This window comes from Crocuta crocuta, unplaced genomic scaffold (assembly GCF_008692635.1).
Source record: "Crocuta crocuta isolate KB4526 unplaced genomic scaffold, BGI_CrCroc_1.0 scaffold2, whole genome shotgun sequence".
NCBI classification, from domain to species: Eukaryota; Metazoa; Chordata; class Mammalia; order Carnivora; family Hyaenidae; genus Crocuta; species Crocuta crocuta.
The window spans coordinates 5,076,403-5,097,194 of NW_027528640.1; the positions used below are offsets into that span (position 1 = coordinate 5,076,403).

General features: G+C 39.8%; 1 protein-coding gene across 2 annotated transcripts in view; it reads right to left on the minus strand.

The window, feature by feature from the left end:
* PRKG1 (protein kinase cGMP-dependent 1) overlaps nucleotides 1–20,792 on the minus strand; it is a 1,238,678-nt gene that overhangs the window by 764,208 nt on the left and 453,678 nt on the right. For both annotated transcript variants that reach the window (XM_077755217.1, XM_077755219.1), the window contains exon 3: nucleotides 8,615–8,728. In XM_077755217.1, the coding sequence (XP_077611343.1) occupies nucleotides 8,615–8,728 (114 nt within the window). The remainder of the gene's footprint in view (nucleotides 1–8,614; nucleotides 8,729–20,792) is intronic.

The window sequence follows — 20,792 nt, forward strand, 5'->3', positions numbered from 1 at the left end:
CCACCTCCCCAGACTATAAGGGGCCTCTTCCACTCTTGGTCCAATGGACTGGGTTTAACCCAACAGTGAAAAACTGTGTACTTATTCAGACATCTCCACGTCAGCTTTCTCTTAAAATTGCCCATCTATATTTGTTTTCACGGAATCCAAATTATATTCATGACCACGAGAAAGAACAAAAATCAAACACAACTTTTTTTCCTTTGCGCTGTTTTCCTACCAACATCCTAGCCATCAAATTCAATAAATCTAAAAGTTATTCTTGTTAACAACATAGCTCAGCGGTCCATGATTTTTTTAATTTTTTTCCTTCCCTCTCAACCTGTTTCTCTTTTAATTTTACTTCTCACTCTTCTTCAAAAGAATATGTTAATCATCAGCACAACGCTTGGAGTCTTCCACTAATGCTGTGTTTCACTCTAAAAGAAAAATGCAACTTTTCTTAAATATCTCTGCTCAACAGCAACAAAATACAAGGGAAAGACTATCTGCAATGATGCCCAGAAGAATAGTTAATTAGTATTAATGTCTGCGGTTTTCTTTCAAATTCTTCAATATTGACATTTGAATTGCAGGGAAGAGTGTTACTTGAATACAAATTAAGTACCTTTCGGGTATAGATCAGTGGTCCTTAAACTTTGGATGCTTCAGAATCAGCTGGAAGGCTTGCTTTACACAGATTGCTGTGACCCACCCCAAAGATTTCTGAATTGATAGAAATGCAAAATCTCTGGCATCTTCTAACAAGGGCCTGGAGGATGCTGATGTCATTCCGGGCACCACAGTTTGGTAAACACTGTGATGAACATTTGAAGTTCCCTAATCAGGAGTGCACACTTGTGTGGGGGTAGGAAGCATTTTATAGACTTACTCAAAAGTCTATACACTTGAGGGAAGGGAGGGAGGGTTGTCTATGCTGAGTGTTTCCAACACAGCTACTTAAATTTGTATCAGATGGTTTGTAAATGATCTTGGCCTACACTTTCTCATCTGGAAAATTAGGGACAACCTCTCTCACCTACTAGATTGGGATATTTTGAGGATCACATTAGATAGTGCCTGGGTAACAGGTTGTAAATTATAAAGCACTGTTACCATGGTTACTTAGAAATGTATCTAGTCAACAAAGAACGTTCCAGAAGAAAAGTGGGCTCCTCAGATTCACCAATGAATTGCTGAGATGGTTTTTCCTCTGCGGGAAACAAAAGGAAACATGCTTGTCATGACTCAATTTTTTTTCATTTACTTTAATCGATTTGTTACATAACAAAAAATTAAAAAGTCCTTTAATCGAGGTTTCTGAGTTGCTGTTTAAAGTTCTGGAATTTCTACTTTAAAGAAATCCATTGCTAATATATTGCATAAAAGGAATATGTAGCTGCTCAGTAATGTCTCAGGTGCAGAACTATAAAGTTTCATTGCATTAGACACTCATGTGTCTCAAATATGCTGCAAAAACTAGATCCCCAAATTGGTTCAGACTGTTTGTTATGTGTCTCGAAGGCTTTCAGCTTATGACCCTCTCCACATTCTATCACAGGATTTATCCTTTCATAACAGATGTACTTAATGTAGGTCCATATGTTCCATTATAAAAATTTAAAAAACCCACAATTATAACATGCAGTGTAGCTTTTTCATGGAAATGAAGCCTTAGGTCAATAGGAGAGGTCCTACAGACGCGCTTGTGTTGAAAAGCAAAATGAGCCACTGCGGATGCAACGTAAAAGCTTGTGACAGCAGCAGAGCAAAGTAGCGTCACAGTCACGGACCTCCCTCTTACTACACAGCTTGGGGACAGGGGACCAGTCACATAAACTCGGTTGTTTTGACAATAAAATGAGGTGGACCACACCATGCCCTAAAGCCCTAAATTTAGAGCATCACTCAAAGCCTTCAAACATTCTCTGCTCTCTTCATTTTTCCTGTTCAGCAGCCATGACAATCCATGGACAGAAAGGTTTCATTTTCTAAAAAAAGTAAGGACATAATATACAGTATTGACATGCGTTACTACTTCGCTTTTTCTTCTTTCAATCACCTGAGTAAATACTAAATTATTGCAATAAATTCTATCAGAGAATTCTTGAGTAAATTAAGATTAAGTATACTAAAGCTGATGCAACTTTGACATTGTGTGGGGACTTTTTATAGGCATTTGTTTTTTTTTAATATTTACTTATTTATTGAGAGAGAAAGAGAGAGAGAGAGAGAGAGGGAGGGAGGGGAGGGAGAAAGAGAGAAAGAAGCAGAGAGAAAGTGAGATAGAGAATTGAAAGCAGGCTCCATGCTCAGCCTTGATCCATCAAAGTCAGCTCCATGCTCACAACCATGAGATCATGACCTGAGCCAAAATCAAGAGTCAGATATTTGACTGATCGAGCCATCCAGGCGCCCCATAGACTACATTAATTTTATTTTATTTCTAAATTTCATGTCATCTCTGCACTCAACATGGGGCTTGAACTCATGACCCGGAGATCAAGAGCCACACACTCCACCAACCATGCCAACAAGGCACCCCATGTGGTTGTTTTTTTAGGATGCAGGTCTTTGTAGAAAATTCTCCAAGCTTAAAGAAACCACTAAAAAAAAAATCAGCCTTTTTTGCCCATTGTTCCATTTATATTAAATTAACTGTGATCCTTAAAAAATAATATCACATCAGTTAAAGCCTGACTATTGTCTAGATACAAGGAACAATCAAGGTACTCGATTAATTAAGAGAGGGAGGGAGAGAGCCATTTATCTAGCCACAAGAAGGAATTAAGTAATATTGCCCTCCTTGGACCATAAGAGGTATTCCCTTCCTCCCCCAAGAAGCACTGCTAACATATGACTGTCTATCAAGCCCAATCAATACTGAATTCCAATCTTTTTTTGGAAGTAAATATAAATCAAATATATTCTAACTATAACAATTCCCATCAAGACTAAAAAGAAAAATCTTAGGCCTATAAAAGAAAAACATGAGAGTTTACTGTTTTCCACTTCTCTGAAATTCACTTTTTTTTTTGAAATTCACTTTTATTTCACTTCCATGATACAGAAACGAGTTCAAATAGCTTTTGCATGGTGCATTTATTCAGGTTAGTCTGTTACGAGGCATCACTGGTACCTAGCGAATTGATTCCTTTAATAAAGAAATTTATTTCTCAGGGATTACACAATTGGTTTTATGTTACTAATTTCACAGTATGCTTTATTAGACAAATGTGGTAAAAAAAAAAAATAACATTTTACTCAACAGAATCCTGGCTAACTCACTACACCATGCATCTGCTTCCCCGAGATGCTGCAGTAACACGGATTCGCTGTCCAGGAGGACAATTCCTGGGAGGTCCCTGGACTGTTCCTTCTGTAATCAGATTCATATTTCTAGTCATCTTCAGCCTAAGGTTGCTTTGTTTCTTCTCTCCCTTCAGGATGGTTAGTAGAAGGTGGGCGTTAGACTAGGAGAATGCAAAGCTTGCATCTTTTTAATTGGTCTCTGGAAGCAGAACAGAGCCAACTTCATTACCATACTTATCTCCTCTGCTTTTGTGCGTGGAACAGGCAGCCCACAGTCCAAGTCTAATGCTGCTCATTTAAACCCCAGGTAGTAACTGTAGAGGTGACAGTGGTGAGGACTCAGAGACAATGTTGCTTCATCTCTGCATGGGAATGTAACTTTCTCATCAAAAATGCTTTTTATAATGAAGTTTTTCAAGAAAGTGTCTAATTGCTCACTTCTCGATTTAATCACCTTCCTATGTAAGGCTTACAGTCCATCTAAGAGCTTTATCTAGGATTCCCTTTTATTAGTGAAATTGGCATTCATTTCTTTTGTTCCTTTACCAGTAAAAGGCACTGTTGACCTTGTGAGTATTACATTCCTAGTACAGAGAGGTATTTGTGCAAGAAAGAGTAGTCAATTTTTTCCCATCCTTTAGCTTGTTTGTTTTGACAGTAGGCAGATTTTTCTGAGTCAGGTTGAGTAACAGGTCTGACACAAAGCTACGTGGACATGTAGAAGCCACCTTACTGCATAGACTCAGTTTTAAGAAGAACACACTGAAAAATCCCACCCTTTTAACTTTATTTTTAAACTGTCTACGACCCTTTGTAATATCTTAGTGAGTCAACACCCCCCCCCACCCGTACAAATATCCTAGGAAAGCTTCTGCAAACCTCCAAATATTCAAAAGCTAAGGCAGAAAGATATTTTTAGCAATTACTGAAGTTGCCAATTTGTCAAATTTCTTGTTTAGGCTCTTTTGTGATAGTACTCAAGTATTTTAATACTGAGGGATTTTTAAATACTTGCTATCCATCATCTAAGGAAAAAAGAATTGATCAGATACTTTGCCCAAGTCATTCACAAAAGAGCCTGACACCTCCACAGACCATTTTTGCAGATAATTTTCCATGGTTATCAACCTAACCTAGTGTTGAGAGGTTTCTTACAAGGAGAGATCTTTTATTCCTGGATTTCATTGGACTCTATCTGAGTGAAACGGTTTGAATAAACTACTACCTAAGGTTTAGGGATGTGTGAAGTGAACACTCATAGGAGGAGGAATGGACTTCAATGTAGTACCTTCAGGCAACAATACCCCAATTCATGTACAACTGAATTTGGGAGCCAAGAGCCATAGAAGTCAAACCTCAAAAACAAAACAAAACAAAACAAAACAAAAACCCCAGAGAGACACTGTGAGGACTGGTTGTGGGAAATCCAGGTAAAACAAGAAAATTCCATCAATGTCCTTGCAAATTCACACACAGGGCCGTATCATGGATCCCCTTTCTCATTGTAAACAAAATTCTTTTTCCATTCTATTTTTAGGTTTCCAGTAATGTCAGTGTTTCCATTTGTGTGTGTGTGTGTGTGTGAGAGAGAGAGAGAGAGAGAGAGAGAGACAGACAGACAGACAGACAGACAGACAGTCAGACAGATTTTTTAAAGAACCTTGGGCAAAGAAGCAAGGTTAAGAGGCCCAGGGGGAGTATAAACTGATATTGCTTTAGCTGTGAGGGTAGTGAAAAGTGAAATCAGAAACAGAAATGACACTTAAGGAAGATGAGACAGTAACACGCTTGCAGGTATGGGCACCGAGGAAGCAAGGGTTACTGACGCATGTATTAGAACTCCCTCACCTTTGTGGGGCTTGAAAATGGACAGTGAAACTCTTTTGTCTCCACAACCCCAAAATATTTAGATAAAATGTGAAGTTCAAGCGCCATTGGAGACATTGCTTGGTGTTGTGAAAATCCAACGTAACAACTGATTTCTTTCCTCCCTGTGGCATCTGGACAGTTTGTGATAGAATGGATGATCCGAGCAGCCGTGTTCCTATCACAGTGAACAAAGAAAACTTGAGGGTGTTTAAGCCGTGCGTGATCCCAAGACGTCCATTACATTTGTTTCCAACAAAATGTTAATTTTATATATTTTGACATATTCATTTCTCAAGGGGAAAGAAAAAAAAATCAATGATGCTGCTTTACAAGACAGGAATGAACTCTGAATATAGATCTCCTGCACCATAGTATCATGTTTTCTTTCTAGGTCATTATGGTTTGAGTGTTATAAAAAGTTATTCTTGGTGCTATGAGAACCCTCTCCTGGTGTTACCATAATAACCAGTAAGAGACATTTATTTTTAGATGCATGACAATGGATTTCTCCCACATGAAAAACAAAGGGCTTGCTTCAAACTATCTTGGTGCTTCTGGTGGTTGAACTATGGACAAAGTGATCAATGACAAGCTGATCGTATCTTCTAGCATCTATCAATCTTGAGCTTTAATAAGAAAACAACCTTTTTAACATCCTAAGTTAAGCGGGGGAAAAGCAACAGGTCATAGAAGTTATTATTAGCAGGAAGTCACTAGGATTTATTTATTCATGGTCTGATACAATTTCAAAAAAAGTGCTCTTTTGAACAAGAAATGATTCTCATACATGGAGGAGCTCTGGAACGTCACCCCAGACTTAGTTACCACTGTGAGATCAAAAATGCATTAAAATGCTAGGTCGCTTTCAGGCTGACCTAGGGAGAATGAAAGGAAAAAGAGATCAGGAAACAAAATAGGTGATGTTGACACAAAGGGTGTCACAACTCACGCAAGTGAGTAAGAAAGAGGCACGGGTGGACAAGCTATTGAGTAGGATGGGCAAAGTCCTGAGACTTCCATGGTCATACCCAGGTGGATGAACCCATACTCCAAAAGGTCATGACTGACAAAATGATGGCTAAGAAGAAATGGACAAGAATCAACAAAATCCTGAATCCTGAGAAACAACTGGATCAAAAGAGTAATATCACATGTAAAGAGAAGATAGCATGGGGGAGGGGGCGGTTTCTATTCTGTAGTCATTTGGTAAAATTAGCATCCATAATGGGACCTAGTCAGACTTACAAAGTGATCAGCGTGAAAGTTTAATTTAAACATAAATTTAAAGTGGTACTTAAAGATCATGGTCCTAAGGATAATCTCCCTGGATAGTGTGAGACACAGAACAAAAGGTCCTGAATAAGAAATAATCATTATTCAACACCTTACAGTTTTTTACACAATACTGAAAATATCTTGGTAATAGATATTATTCCTTACTCATGCAGAAACCTCTCCACCTATAAATGCAGAGAGAGTACACTCCATCAACCTCAAGCTCTTTTCTCAGTACAACCACCACATCTTAAGTAGGCACTATGAAGAAATACACACACACACACGTGTGTGTGTGTGCGTGCATCCTTTGTGAGTCTGTGTTAAAGACCATGCTCTATTACTCATTTTCTTTGGTGTAGATGTTCTGATCACCCCAAATGGTTAGAATTAATTTGCATTCAACACCCAGTTTCTTCTCACTGAATCAGATACATAGTACATATTTCAACAGATCAAACGTGAGTACAATAGAAGCTACTGCAGATGAACTCCATTTTATAGGAACCCAATAAATGTTATCAAGCAATCATTTTATGAAAAAAAACCTTTGCAGTAAAATTCATTTAAATGCACTATTTAGTCTATCTAAAATATTTCTTTAATAAGGCAAAGTTTCAAAAGATTAAGCACATGTTATTACCAACTCTTGACCTTTTGGGAATTGTGGTTTTCATTAGGATTAAATGAGTAGTATACAAGGCTGAAATACTTTAAAATATTCACAATTCACTATACACGATTCAGAGAAAGCCTGTTTTAATCAAAATGTGTTATTGTGGCCCCTTTTTGTGACCTACAAGGAATGTATTTCTCATAAAAACGTGGCATGATAGGATCATCTGTTTCACTTAACAGTGCCATGGCTACTCTTTTATCTAGTTAAGGCACTTTTTAAACAAGGTAAAGTTGTGGCAGATTCTGTAATGCCTCACTGGGCTTCATTACTCTTTGAGTCATATAATTAAATGATCACATAAAATAAAAACGTCATGGTGCCTATCAATCAAAAGAGTTTTGTGCCTTCAGAGATCAAGATAAAGTATCAAGAAAAACTCATCCTATAAGGACCCAATTGCAACTGAGGGGTTAGTGACTTCAATGAATAACAAGGCAATTCACTAACAAGACAAATAGGACAATTTCTGGGATTCTGGCCGGCCATGCATTCTTGAATTCTTTACAGTCCAAGGTTCAGAGCCATATTGTTAGCCGTATGTCATACTTGTGAGAAAAAAAAACAACACAGCATACAGAATAATCAATGGCATCCAGCTAAAACTAATGGATAATTTGTCATTTTGCCAAAAGTATTTTTTAAAGTAAGAAAACCTAATCAAAGGGACTTGTGATTGCAATCACCTACAGGATTATGTATCTAAGACCATTTCAAACACGAAATACACACATCTGCCTCAAGATGCAACGGACCTTCCATTGTTGGCTTTTGCACTCAGCTCTGTTTGTTACATACTCATTATACCCTGTAGTCAGGAAGGAGTATTTAAAACCACTTCCCCTCACTCCCCAAGTACTGCAGCTGCTTCTACTGAGTAATAAACGTTGCTAGAGAAATCATATATACACATACATGTAAAATTAGGAAAACAAGCTGCTTTATTGCCCTGATTTAAAATAAGCTCAATCAGTAGAAAAGAAAAATACTATAATATACAGCTTGATGAGCAGCTGAAGACAAGAATATACTCCAACACAATTTTAGAATTCAGGATATATCTCACCCACTGATGCTTGAATGAGATGAAGGACGTTTCTCCTTTAAATTTTTCTAACCCAATGAATGAACAAGTGGAATTTATGGGGGAATGTAACCCAGAATAGACAAGATATGTAAAAATCCCCTAAGTATCAGCATGAGGCTTAACAACAGAAAATGAGAGGTCTTCCTTCAGTTTCATTTATCACGTTTTATAAATCTGAATTTCTAGGAAATCCAGGTTAAAGGAAGCTTTACCAGAAGTCAGCAATAAAACTGAAGTTGGGCACAACTGATTGCTAACCCTCCTTTAGTGGATGAACCAACCGCATTGCAAGGTGAGAATTAAAATATAGGTTAAAAATCACAGAGATTGAATCCAGATGTATGTCAACCAAAAGTTCAAAGGTCTTGGGAGAAAAAGACATTGGAAGTATTTGCAAAATAAAAACACAGCCTTACTCTTGACGGTAGCTGTCCGAGTACAGTTGTACAGAATCGCCAACTCCCCGAACACTTTTCCTGGACCCATGGTGCACAGCTTCACCCCTTCCTTTGTGACTTCCACCTTCCCATCTGAAAAGAAGAGACAGCATTACTTTAATTCTCGCCCATGCTTCATCCGATTCGTTGCATTTGCAATAGGCAATAAGGTATACCAGGCTCATCTTTAAAACTGCGAGGCTATTACCAACGAACACCCAGTCTTCACCCGAGTGCAATGGCAGAAATGCAATAAATCAAGTCGGTGAAGAAATGCCACCCTTCCTTAAATTAATCACTGGTAGCACTGTGAGATAAAACTGAAAGCAAGCCCGAAAAGGGGACAAAAATGGAAATGTGTGTGTGTCCAAGTTTTACAAAACTCTGGTAATTCTGATCTTAATGTCCTTTTGGATCTGAGAGGAAAACAGTAAGCAGGTACATTTTCTACAGCACACTTCGTACTGGGGAATTCTCATTTGAGTAAGGCACATGATTAAGGAAAGGGAGACTGCTTTAACCCTTGGGCACTGTTTAATTGCAGCTCATGGTATCTTTTCTTTTTAAGGAGCTTATCTGACTCAGGCAAGACTATTTTATCTGTTTCCCAGCCCTGCAACATGGACTGGAAGGAAAAACCAACTATGAAGATTGGGGGTCCATGGGATTTCTTTGCCCACAAAGAACTGGGACAATGAAATGATAAGCAAGGAAAAACCAGGGACCCAAGGACCCTGGATACACATCATTGCCTGTGATTAAGGCAAATTCTATTCATGAGAGAAATGGAAGAAATATGCTTTAAAAAGATGCAGCTAGGTACATGGCTGGGTGGCTCAGTCGGTTAAGCATCCGACTTTGGCTCGGGTCAGAATCTTACAGTTTGTGGGTTCGAGCCCTGCGTCGGGCTCTGTGCAGACTGACAGCTCAGAGCCTGGAGCCTGTTTCAGATTCTGTGTCTCCCTCTCTCTCTGACCCTCCCCTGTTCACGCTGTCTCTCTCTCTCAGAAATAAGACATTAAAATTTTTTTTAAAAAAACGGTGCAGATAGGTACACCAGAAATTCTATCACCTCACACGACGGGGGTCAGGAACTGGAAAAAAAGAATCAACACAATGCATTCTAGACTGATCCTCCCCCTTTCTATTTTTCTTCCAAATTACTTATTCATCGTCTATAGAAGAAGCTCTATGTGGCATCAGCTAGTGCATGGGAGGAAGTAGTGGAGAACAAGTCCTCTCCACATGTCAGGCCCCCATGCATTGCTTTCCTAATTGTCCCTTTATCGATGCACTTCCTGTAATATTTAGCTTGTAGAATTTGGGCTTTAAACTTACTCCCTCTTTAAAAAAAAAAATCAACCTACTTTCAACTAAGCAGTTACATTTGTAAAATCACAGGTTTCATGTGCTAATTTCTTCAGACACCTAATGGGATAAAATCTTAAATATCAAACAACTTTTTTTTTTTTTTTTGGCAAGTTTAGTCCATGTACCAGTGAGGCAAGGTCAACTCTTCAGACAGCCTTGTTCAACCTCAAAAACCTTTTCATGGAAATGGTATCAACAGAGAGGGAATTCTGTGGTAATTAGGATAAAATTTCACATAAAATCTATTTGCTAGCCTTGAACTATGTGTGTGCATGCCTCCTCTGTGTGAAATGAAGTTATCTGGGAATGAACGAGTCCAACATTTTACAAAGTTAGGACATCCTCTCTTATGCAGGTCTGGCCACTCAAAATTCAGTGTAGTTTGTCACATCTTATTTCTTGGGTGTGGAAGATAAAACCCTGTCTCTGAATAGGTACATCAAAACCAGCCCAGGAAATTCATATATTCACAAGCCTCAGGTGTCCTCTGTCCATGGCATGTTCCCCCCCTTCCCTTTCAACATTAAGCTGGTCCTCTTAGGAACTTCATCTGCCACTAGAGAATAAGAAACAGGCTTAGAACTTGATGTGGTTAAGAGATTTATACATCATTAGAAGTTAGACCAGGAGTTAAATTCTCGTTCTCTTATCTGTTCCTTAAGAGCCTTGTGACTCTGGGCGTGTTATTAATTTCTCCAGGCCCCAGTTTCGTTCATTAATACAATGGATAAAAGAAAAGCACGCATCTCATTGGGCCGTTGACAAGATGATGTAATAAAGCAGGTTCAATGCTGAGGGCAATGCCTGGCATATAACAAATGGTCAATAAATGCTAATTCTTACTACTGGTATCATTTTCATCACGTTTCTATAAATGGAAGGAGGGCTTAGGAGAGTCCAGTAGCTCTGTACTGAAGCACAGTATTGTTATCTATTACAGAAACCAGCCAACATCCCTGTAGGTTAGGAAGTTTGTTTTTGCTTTGTTTTTTTTGTGTTTGTTTTTGTTTTTTAATGGAGAAAGTATTTGTTTCAGATTCTCCTTCTATGGGGGTTGGGAACTTTTGGGTTCAAATCAATAGCACAATGAATGAAGAACATGGAATTGTAAGAAGTCACTGCAATCTACCTGGCAGAATGCAGGATCTTTGTCCTCTCCTCCACTCAGTCATGTAGAGCCAACAGTTGACATAATATTGCTTGAGCAAGGAATGACTAACAACTTTGTTTAAAATATAATGTATTGCCAAGCTGGCTAACATACATTGTATACAGTGTGCTCTTAGTTTTGGGGGTAGATTCATGTGATTCATTGCTTCCACACAACACCCAATGCTCATCCCAACAAGTGCCCTCCTCAATGCCTGTCACCCATTTTCTCCTCTCCCCTACAACCCCCTACCATCAGCCTTCAGTTTCTTCTCTGTTTTAAGGGTCCCTTAGGGTTTGCCTCACACTCTAACTATTTTTTACCTTTCCCTTCCCCCATGGTCTTCTGTTAATTTTCTCAAGTTCCACATATGAGTGAAAACATATGTCTTTCTCTGACTGACTTATTCCACTTAGTATAATACCTTCAAGTTCCATCCACATTACTGAAAATGGGAGGATTTCATTCCTTCTCACTGCCATGTAGTATTCCATTTTATATACATCCTACATCTTCTGTATCCATTCATCAGTTGATGGACATTTAGGCTCTTTCCATAATTTGACTATTGTTGAAAGAGCTGCTATGAACATTGGGGTGCATGTGCCCCTATGCACCAGCACTCCGGTATCCCTTGGGTAAATTCCTAGCAGTGCTATTGCTAGATCATAGGGGAGTTCTATTTTTAATTTTTGGAGGAACCTCCACACTGTTTTCCAGAGTGGCCACACCAGTTTGCATTCCCACCAACAGTGCAAGAGAGTTCCCATTTCTCCATATCCATGCCAGCATCTGTTGTTTCCGGAGTTGTTCATTTTAGCCACTCTGACTGGTGTGAGGTGGTGTCTCAGTGTGGGTTAGATTTGTATTTCCCTGATGATGAGTGACACTGAGCATTGTTTCATATGTCTGTTGGCCATCTGGATTTCCTCTTTGGAAAAGTGTCTGTTCATGTCTTCTATCCCTTTCTTCACTGGACTTTGTGGTTTTTGGGTATGGAGTGTGCTAAGTTCTTCATAGATTTTGGATACTAGCCCTTTATCCAGTATGTCATTTGCAAATATCTTTTCCTATCCCATCAGTTGCCTTTTAGTTTTGTTGATGGTTTCCTTGCAGTGCAGAAGCTTTTTATCTTGATGAGGTCCCAATAGTTCATGTTTGCTGTTAATTCCCTTGCCTTTGGAGGTCTTTCAAGCAAGAAATTGCTGTGGCTGAGGTCAAAGAGGTTAACTTTTTTTTTTTTTTTTAAAGTTTATTTCTTTTCATAGTCGTGAGGAGGTACAGAAAGAGAAGGAGAGAGAGAACCCCAAGCAGGCTCCACACCATCAGCACAGAGTCAGATGGTGGGGCTCGATCCCACAACCTCTGAGATCACAACATGAGCCAAAGTCAAATTGTGACTGAGCCACCCAGGCACCCCCAATGTACCAACTTTCCAGTGCATTACAGTATTTTTCCTGACTTAAAGCTCTAGCTTCAGTTATATTAATAGAACTAAAGGCAAAATGAACCATATCTAAAGAGCTTTCATACACAACTGATTTTGTACAAGTCTACTCTGTTGAGTTTCCATAGTTGAAAGTCTTCAGTGGAAACGACCCATAGGAGCAAGTTCACCACTAAGAATCCTGAAGAATTAGGGCTTCTCAACTAATAAAAGACAAACACAGAGCTCTTATTTTAGCTCACTGGTTTCTTAAGGGACATCTGTGGACCTGTCACATCAAAGCTAATTAATAAAATCCAGATATTCCCCACTCTGGGAAGTTTTACTGTTCCCACAGCACAGTGACCACACTCTTTAGTCCTGGTGTCCCTTCCTTCTTTGAAAAACCATGCTCGTGTACAACTGATTATGGTTTTCAAGTTTGTTTATTTTGAGAGAGAGATAGAGTGCACACAAGTGAGTAGGGGAGGAGCAGAGAGGGGAAGAGAGGGGGAGAGAGAAAGAGAGAGAGAGAGAGAAAACCAAGCAGGTGCCACACTGTCAGTGTAGAGCTCCACATGGGGCTCGAACTCACAAACTTGTGAGATCATGACCTGAGCCAAAACCAAGAGTCACAGTCAGATGCCCAACTGACTTGAGCCACCCAGGCACCCCAGCACAGATTGATTTTAACTGATAGTTAATCTTCTAACTGATAGGTTTCCTTTGATAGGACCTCTAGAAATCTCACAGCCAGAATTACCTAAGACTTTGGTTTGAAATGTGTGTACAAATGCATTTCTGGTTCCAACTCAATTTCCTGATTGTTTTCATATTTGCCTAATTTTCTCATGTCTAACTCATTTTTTAAAGATAGGCATTTATATATATAGAGATGCCTACATAAGATATTCATATATATATATGTCCATATATATATATGAATAATCAGTGTTGATAAGAGGAGAATATATTCCATGTTGATATCAAAAGAAAATGGGGGAGGGGATCTGGGTAACTCAACTGGTTAAGTGTCCAGCTTCAGTTCTGGTCATGATCTCACAGTTCATGAGTTCCAGCCCCACTTCTTCATTGGACTCTCTGTTGTCAGCACAAAACCCTCTTTGGATCCTCTCTCTCCCTCACTTCCTCCCTCTCTCTCTCATTCAAAAACAAACATTACAAAAAAATAGTAGCAAAAAAATTTAGGAAGAGATTTACTGGAACAGATTACATTTGAGAAATAGAAATTTGGATGTAAAACACCTTTTCCAGGTTAAATACTACAGATTCAGTATATTCACAGTAGCCATGGAACTGAGGAATCTGATCACAGAGGATAGAGGAGAACGGTCCAAAAAACATTTTTTTTTTAATAAACAGATATCTCTAAAAGGTAAACAGAAACAAAGTGTTTGTAAAATGTTCCTCAGTCACTGTATGATCACTTTTCCTTCTTTACCCCTGCTGTGTGGAAGAAGGAAGTGATCCAGGGAGGCGGGATCTACCGGGAGCTAAAAAAAAAAAAAAAATGGTAGAAATGAATACACATGGTATTAATTAGAGTTCTTTCAGAGACATTCGGAAGTGTACAGATTTCCAGGAGTCCAGTAATGTAAATTATTGATGTGAACTGTGAGTTCGGTTAAGCTCATTCACTATGCCACACAGCAATCTTGAAGCCAAATTAGAAGTCATTACACACTTACAAATGGATTTCTAAGAACAGAATATGTGGCTCACTTAAGAAAATGAAGAAGAAGACCATCACAAGATTACTAAATATACCTGAGGCCCTTGTTCCCACCTAATCAATGTCCTTGCAAATATCAGGACCATCCTAAAGCCACTCCCCTACTCCCACCTCTTTTTTCCATTCTATGCCTCCCTATAAGGTTTGGCTTAAATTGACCTCCCTTGCATGAAACATAGGCAGGCCTATGTGTGGTTATGGGTGCCGAGGGGAACAATGTGGGCTACAACAAATATTAGGCTCAAAATATAGCATGCTTTTGCCAGAGGCTTACATCAACTTCAAAATAGCCCAACTTGGAGGTTTTATATAATTATGATTTGCTATTAACTTCAGGAGTGTATTCTGAGGAATTCACTTCAGGTCAGCACTGATTAATGTAATTTCTATTTCTTTTAAAGAAATAGCAGAGATTAATTAGCATTTATTCATGACGCTTTAATACTTTAATTTTCAACTACGTTAGATTCCAAATCAAAGATTTTCCCCCCAAGAGGGGCAGAAAGACATTTTCAGAACATCCTAGTCAAGTTCTAGATTTTTCCATTATGTTCTCTAAGTGGACTCAGTGACTAGAGGTCAATAGGACTGTTGTTTAGCGAAACTAATGACGATATAAAATGCAGTCCATCTGTATACTCTGCTTTTGTTCTTAGTATTCACTTTGGCTCTTAAGAAATATGGTATCATATTGGCATTACTTTTACTATGCACTATCTCCACTACAACAAAAAAACATCCAAATCATTTTTATTTGGCTTTGCTCCCTTGTGAATGTTGTTTACTGAAGAGATGTTGCAACAGTTGGCTAAGATTTAAGGGTTATAGTTTTATTCCACTCTTACGACCTCAGCCAGGACTATGAACAATTGAAAGCTTTATCACAGTATCTAGAATAAAAACTACATTCTACCTCAGGGACCATGTGCCCGTTTATGATGGGCTGGGCTGAGTCCCTACTGTGGACCACCCTGAGCATCCATTAGTTCCCTCCTTCTGCTTTCTGGCATCACAGTCCACGTGCCCCTCTTGGGAGATGCCAAGTGTCAAAAGACCCATTATGAGGTATCTATACTTTTGAGGGCACCTAGGTGGCTCAGTTGGTTAAGGATCCAACTCAATTTTCGCTCATGTCATGTTCTTATGGTTCATGAGATCAAGCTCCACATCAGGCTCTGGACAGACAGTGTGGAGCCTGCTTGGGATTCCATCTCTCTCACTCTCTCAAAATAAACAAACATACATTAAAAAAATAAAGTATCTATACTCTGTTCTATATCGTATAAGAATTAGCTAGGTGCTACAAATCCAAGAAATCAAGTTTACAAGGAGGTACAGAATTGCCTGGCTCTGATTACCTTCATGGGTTTTTCATTAACTTGTGGTTTTGTGCCCTAAGAACTTTCACGATAAGGCAAATGAGCTTAGTGATTTACTAATTGTAGGCTGAAATAGAATGGCTGGTAGTAACCTAATTATGAACATTCCATGCTTAATTCCAATAACCTTGGTTGGGACATTTATGACAACTCAATTGGCCATCAAAGACAGGCAGGTGTTATTCCAAAAGGTCCCATCTGGACAAGACCTCCTCCATCACTTTCCTCCTCTGATCTGTTGGACCACCCCAGATTTTGTAGGCTCGAGACCACAGCTTTTACATTAAGAATTCTCTCAGGTGGGTTTCTGGAGTTGCTAGTTTCAACAAGAACAATTCAACACGTGATGGCTGAACTGTGTGGCCACCAGCATGGGTCTGTTTCCTCTAGGAGGGAAGGTTCTATGGATCCTTCTCTCTCCTCCCTCCTCCTTCCCTCTCCTTCTTCCAGTTTTATGAAGATGTAATTGGCCTATAGCACTATAGAAGTTTCAGGTGTACAGCATAAGGACTTTACTAACATACACTGCTAGATGATTACCACAATAAGCTTGGTTAACATCCCTCATCTCACAGAGGAAAGAAATATTATTTTTAGGATGAGAATTTTTAGCCCCTATTTTCTGCTTTCCAAATGGATTCGGGATACTATTTTCTTGAACTTGACTTGCAGGGTTCTTTCAGAAAGGGGGGGGGGGGTGGAGGTTCATCTGGGAAAGAAAATAAAGATTGCCAAGACTACTGTGGGCTAGAGGGAAAAACCATCTGGTTACCAGAGACAGACTCTATTCTTTGATATCCCCCTTGAAACCTGTATTGCATTTAGGTATGTTTTTTGGAAGCCAGTTTAAGAAGAAAAAAGACAGCCTCACTAGGAGATGTGAGTTTGTTCTTGAATTAAGAAATGGCACGATGTCAGCACCTTATCAGTTTTCTGTTCAAGACTGCTCTCAAATCCAAATGGCCATCGTTTCCCTGGATCTACAGGTTTGCTCCTTAGATGAAGTGCTAATCTTGATTGGAAATCATTCTCTGGCCCTTGAATGGAACTCTCTGAGAAACTTTCCTGTTCTAGTATTACAGATTTCTTCCAAAGCTCCCCTCACCCACTTCTAGGTTAGGTATTTTGCAGATTGGTTTTCTCTTGGGGAATGAAAAGGGTTTTTTCCCCTCAACTATTTGTGTTCTAGTTTTTTTAAATGTCAGGCCATCAGGTTCTCTTTTTCTATGTTTGTTTATTTTTGAGAGAAAGTGAGAGCACAAGCAGGTAGAGAGGCAGAGAGAGAGGGAGAGAGAATCCAAAGTAGGCTCCATGTTGTCAGTGCAGAGCCCAATATGGGGCTCGAACCCACAAGCTGTGAGATCAGGTCCTGAGTCGAAACCAAGAGTCTTAAGTTTACCCGAATGAGCCACCCAGGTGCCCCAATCTATCCGGACTTTAGTTAGAAGCAAGCTTCCTACTCAAAAGAAATCACTTTTCTTTGATATCATCATAGCTATAATTGTTACAGGGAGCACAAAAACACTAGTTACCCAAATGGAATGAAACAGAATCTGAGGTTTAAGAGGCTAGTTGAAGATACAGGATACCAGAGCTTTGTTTCTCCTTTAATTAGGCAAATCTGATTTCCTCTCTGGTCATGACTTGACACAATTTTTCATTGCACTGAATTACAACAGATCAGTATATATCTCAATATGAAATACAATCATCATAGTTACTCTTGGTAATAAGAGAATAAAAAACATTAATGAGATGCCCAGACTAAAAATCTGACTTATGGAGACAGAGAGAGGAAGGAACAAATGAACACAAGAGAACAAGAAATAAAACCTGCACATGCACATTTAGATATCTGAGCATCAAGTGTGTTTGTTTCTAACTGAGGTTCTAGGGGACATGTACATCTTTACAAAGGAAACCTAGATGCAGAAACTAGAAATTTAACTGATTTGTACCTAGAGAATCCTCTAGGTACAAGTGGAAATCTGGAATGAACGGCACTCATTGCAGCATTCTGCACTTGGAGATACTGGAGGAGAAAACATACTGCAACTACCACAGATGCATCAACCGTTTATCCATTATGAACAGGATTCTGGGAGGACTTCCCAAGCATCATAATTCTATCATCTTCATACACCTTGTGGTTTACAATCCTAGCACTCTGGGGCACCTGGGTGGCTCAGTTGGTTGAGCGTCTGACTTCAGCCCGGGTCATGATCTCATCATTTGAGAGTTCAAGCCACACACTGGGGTCTGTGCTGACAGTTCAGAGCCTGGAGCCTGCTTCTGCTTCTGTGTCTCCCTCTCTCTCTCTCTCTGCCCCTCCCCACTATCTCCCTCTCTCTCAAAAATAAACATTAAAAAATTTTTAAATAAAAATAAAAAAATAAAATAATTATAGGGGCACCTGGATGGTTCAGCTGGTTAAGCATCTTACTCTTGATGGTAGCTCAGGTCATGATTTCACAGTTTATGACTTTGAGCCATGCATCAGGCTCTGTACCAGGATTCTGTGTCTCCATCTCTCTCTGCCCCTCCCCTACTCATTCAGTCTCTTTCTCTCAGAAAAATAAACATTAAATTTTTTAATTAAAATTTTAAAAAAATTAAAATAAACAATAAAATCCTAGCACTTTAAAATAAACAAAAAACACTAGATGAATGCCCGTGGACTAATTTCATTTCCAGTGATGAGAAAAGCCAGGAATGGAGGAGAGAGAGGCATTTGTAGGACAGGGGAGCAGACGGATGATTCCCTGAGTCAATGAGAGTTGAACAGATAATTTGTCTTAATTAAGTCAAGTTTATTAAACTAATTCCAGCGATGTAATGCATTCTTGTTTTATCATTTCTCAAGTTCATAAGCACCTTCAATTAGCCAAAACCATGAATGGCCAATTCCGTACCTTCTCTAAGACAGGCACACGTCAGACTGGTGGGCACGAATCATGCCTTTGTTTTAAGAGTCAGCCTGGGAGAATGTAACACAGTGGTTCTCAACTGGGGGAGATTCTATCCCCAGGGAACACTGTCCTACTCTGGGAATATTTTTGGTCGTCACAACGTGGGGGCTGGAGTTTCTCACCCCAGTCTCGTTGGCACAAATGAGGAATGCTGGGAAACCTCTGCCAGTACCCAGGACAGTCCCACAACAAAGCGTTATTTGGCCGCAAACGGGAGCCGTGCCCAGGCTGAGAAAAATCTCATATAGTCTGCGCGCGCGCGTGCACACACACACACACACACACACACCATTCTACATTTAAGGAGAACCTTTTGACTTCCTTATTTAACCTCCACCAGATGTAAATCGCAAGCTCAAGAAAGCTTAACACCAGGGTGCAGTACTGAAGCAAACCACATTGACACGACTGAATGAAGCCTCAAGGCTATTTACTAGATGATTTTCCCCAGCAGATGTCATCTCAAATAGAAGAACAGAACATTTGAAGCAAGACTTCTAAGAAGATCTTACTGCTGTTGGAATGGTAGCTTTTTTCCAGACACGCTGGAGAATACTGGGCCCTAGCTGTAGTTCTCACTGGCCTCGCGATCTTAAACGAATTGTCCCTCGATTTACTTTACTATAGATCTGGGATAACCGTATCCTAGTTTATGGGGTAGGATAATTAGTCAATACTTATGGCAAGATGAAGATATAGATGGAGTCATCCTTACAATTTCCTTTACACACATATTTAAAAAAAAAAAAAAAAACAAGACAGTTTTAAGGAGAGTGAACTCCAAGGTGGGTTCCTCACATTTAGGATCAGGAAAGAACAGTGGAAAACAGGAGACAACGGAGGGAGGAGAGAATGGAAAGGAAATAGGCAAGATGCTGGAAATGGCCAGGAAACAGCGCATAGGAAAGCTTTAGGGTCTAGGAAAAGGGAGGGCTAACGTACAGCGTTCCACTCTTTGTTTGAATTTGAATTAATGTTCTACCTTTCTCCCCAAATTAGCCTGCTTCACAGATTTCTGCTGCACAGGGTTTGGGAGAGGGAGAGCCTCTGAGGAAGGGTGAGTGCTTGGGAGAGTCAAAGAATAAGCCAAGCAAGGGCTCGAGTTGAAGAAGGAGGTCCTGGCAGAATCACGTAAATCACGCAACTGTAAGAAACTGAGGACTCCAGAATTTGCAGATATTTGACGGGAGGGTATCAGCCTTTAACCCCTCAAAAGAGTACCTCATCCAATTTCCCCTGAAAGGCTAGAAAAGTAGTCTCTGTAACAAGCAAATGCATGAGTGAACGGGGCTCCAGGCAAAGAGGACATCTTTTTCTGAGCCCATGTGATACCTTTGTCTGGCTTTGTGAAGGCTGTCCTGAGGCTCAAGGTTTTGAGTTCACAAGTTCTAAGCTGTCTTCCTGGCTCTCACTGCTGTGGACTCAGTCTGCCTCAGTGCAATGGGGATCCTCGCCAGCTGCATCCTCGGATTCACGTGTGAGATTTCTGTGAAAACCCGGGGTGTGAGGAAGCTTTCTACACCTATCAGCAAACCCTCAGCTCATAGGTTGTAAGTAGTGGGAGATTAGGTGCTCACTGGTGAGCGGATCGAAATAAGAGTGGGAAAGTTCACAACTGTAATGATGCGTGTGGAAAGGCTTCAGATTTCATTTTTATTCTACTGCCTCTATAGTCCACAGGAAACACAAAAATTCCAAGTGTCCGTCTCTGGGACACCTTGGTGGCTCGGTCAGTTGACATCTGACTCTTGACTCTGGCTCAGGCCACGATCTCACAGTTCGTGCAATGAAGCTCACACCAGGCTCTGTGCTGACAGCATGGAGCCTGCTTGAGATTCTTACCCCCACATCCCACTCTCCGCCAATCTCTGCCCCTCCCCACCATCTCTTTCTCGCAAAAGAAAAAGTGTCAACCTCCCACTCCACTTACTGAAAGTATTTGTGTACTTTGTTTTACCCAGGGGTACACATTTCAAAAGGAAAAGTTTTAATGACAGCTTAAACTTTACACTTGATGTAATATATGTATTGTTTCCGTTACAGAAGACCAGGATTCTCCAGAGGTTATGGTGAGTACTTACCTATCTTTACCTTTCTAAAAAGCAGAGG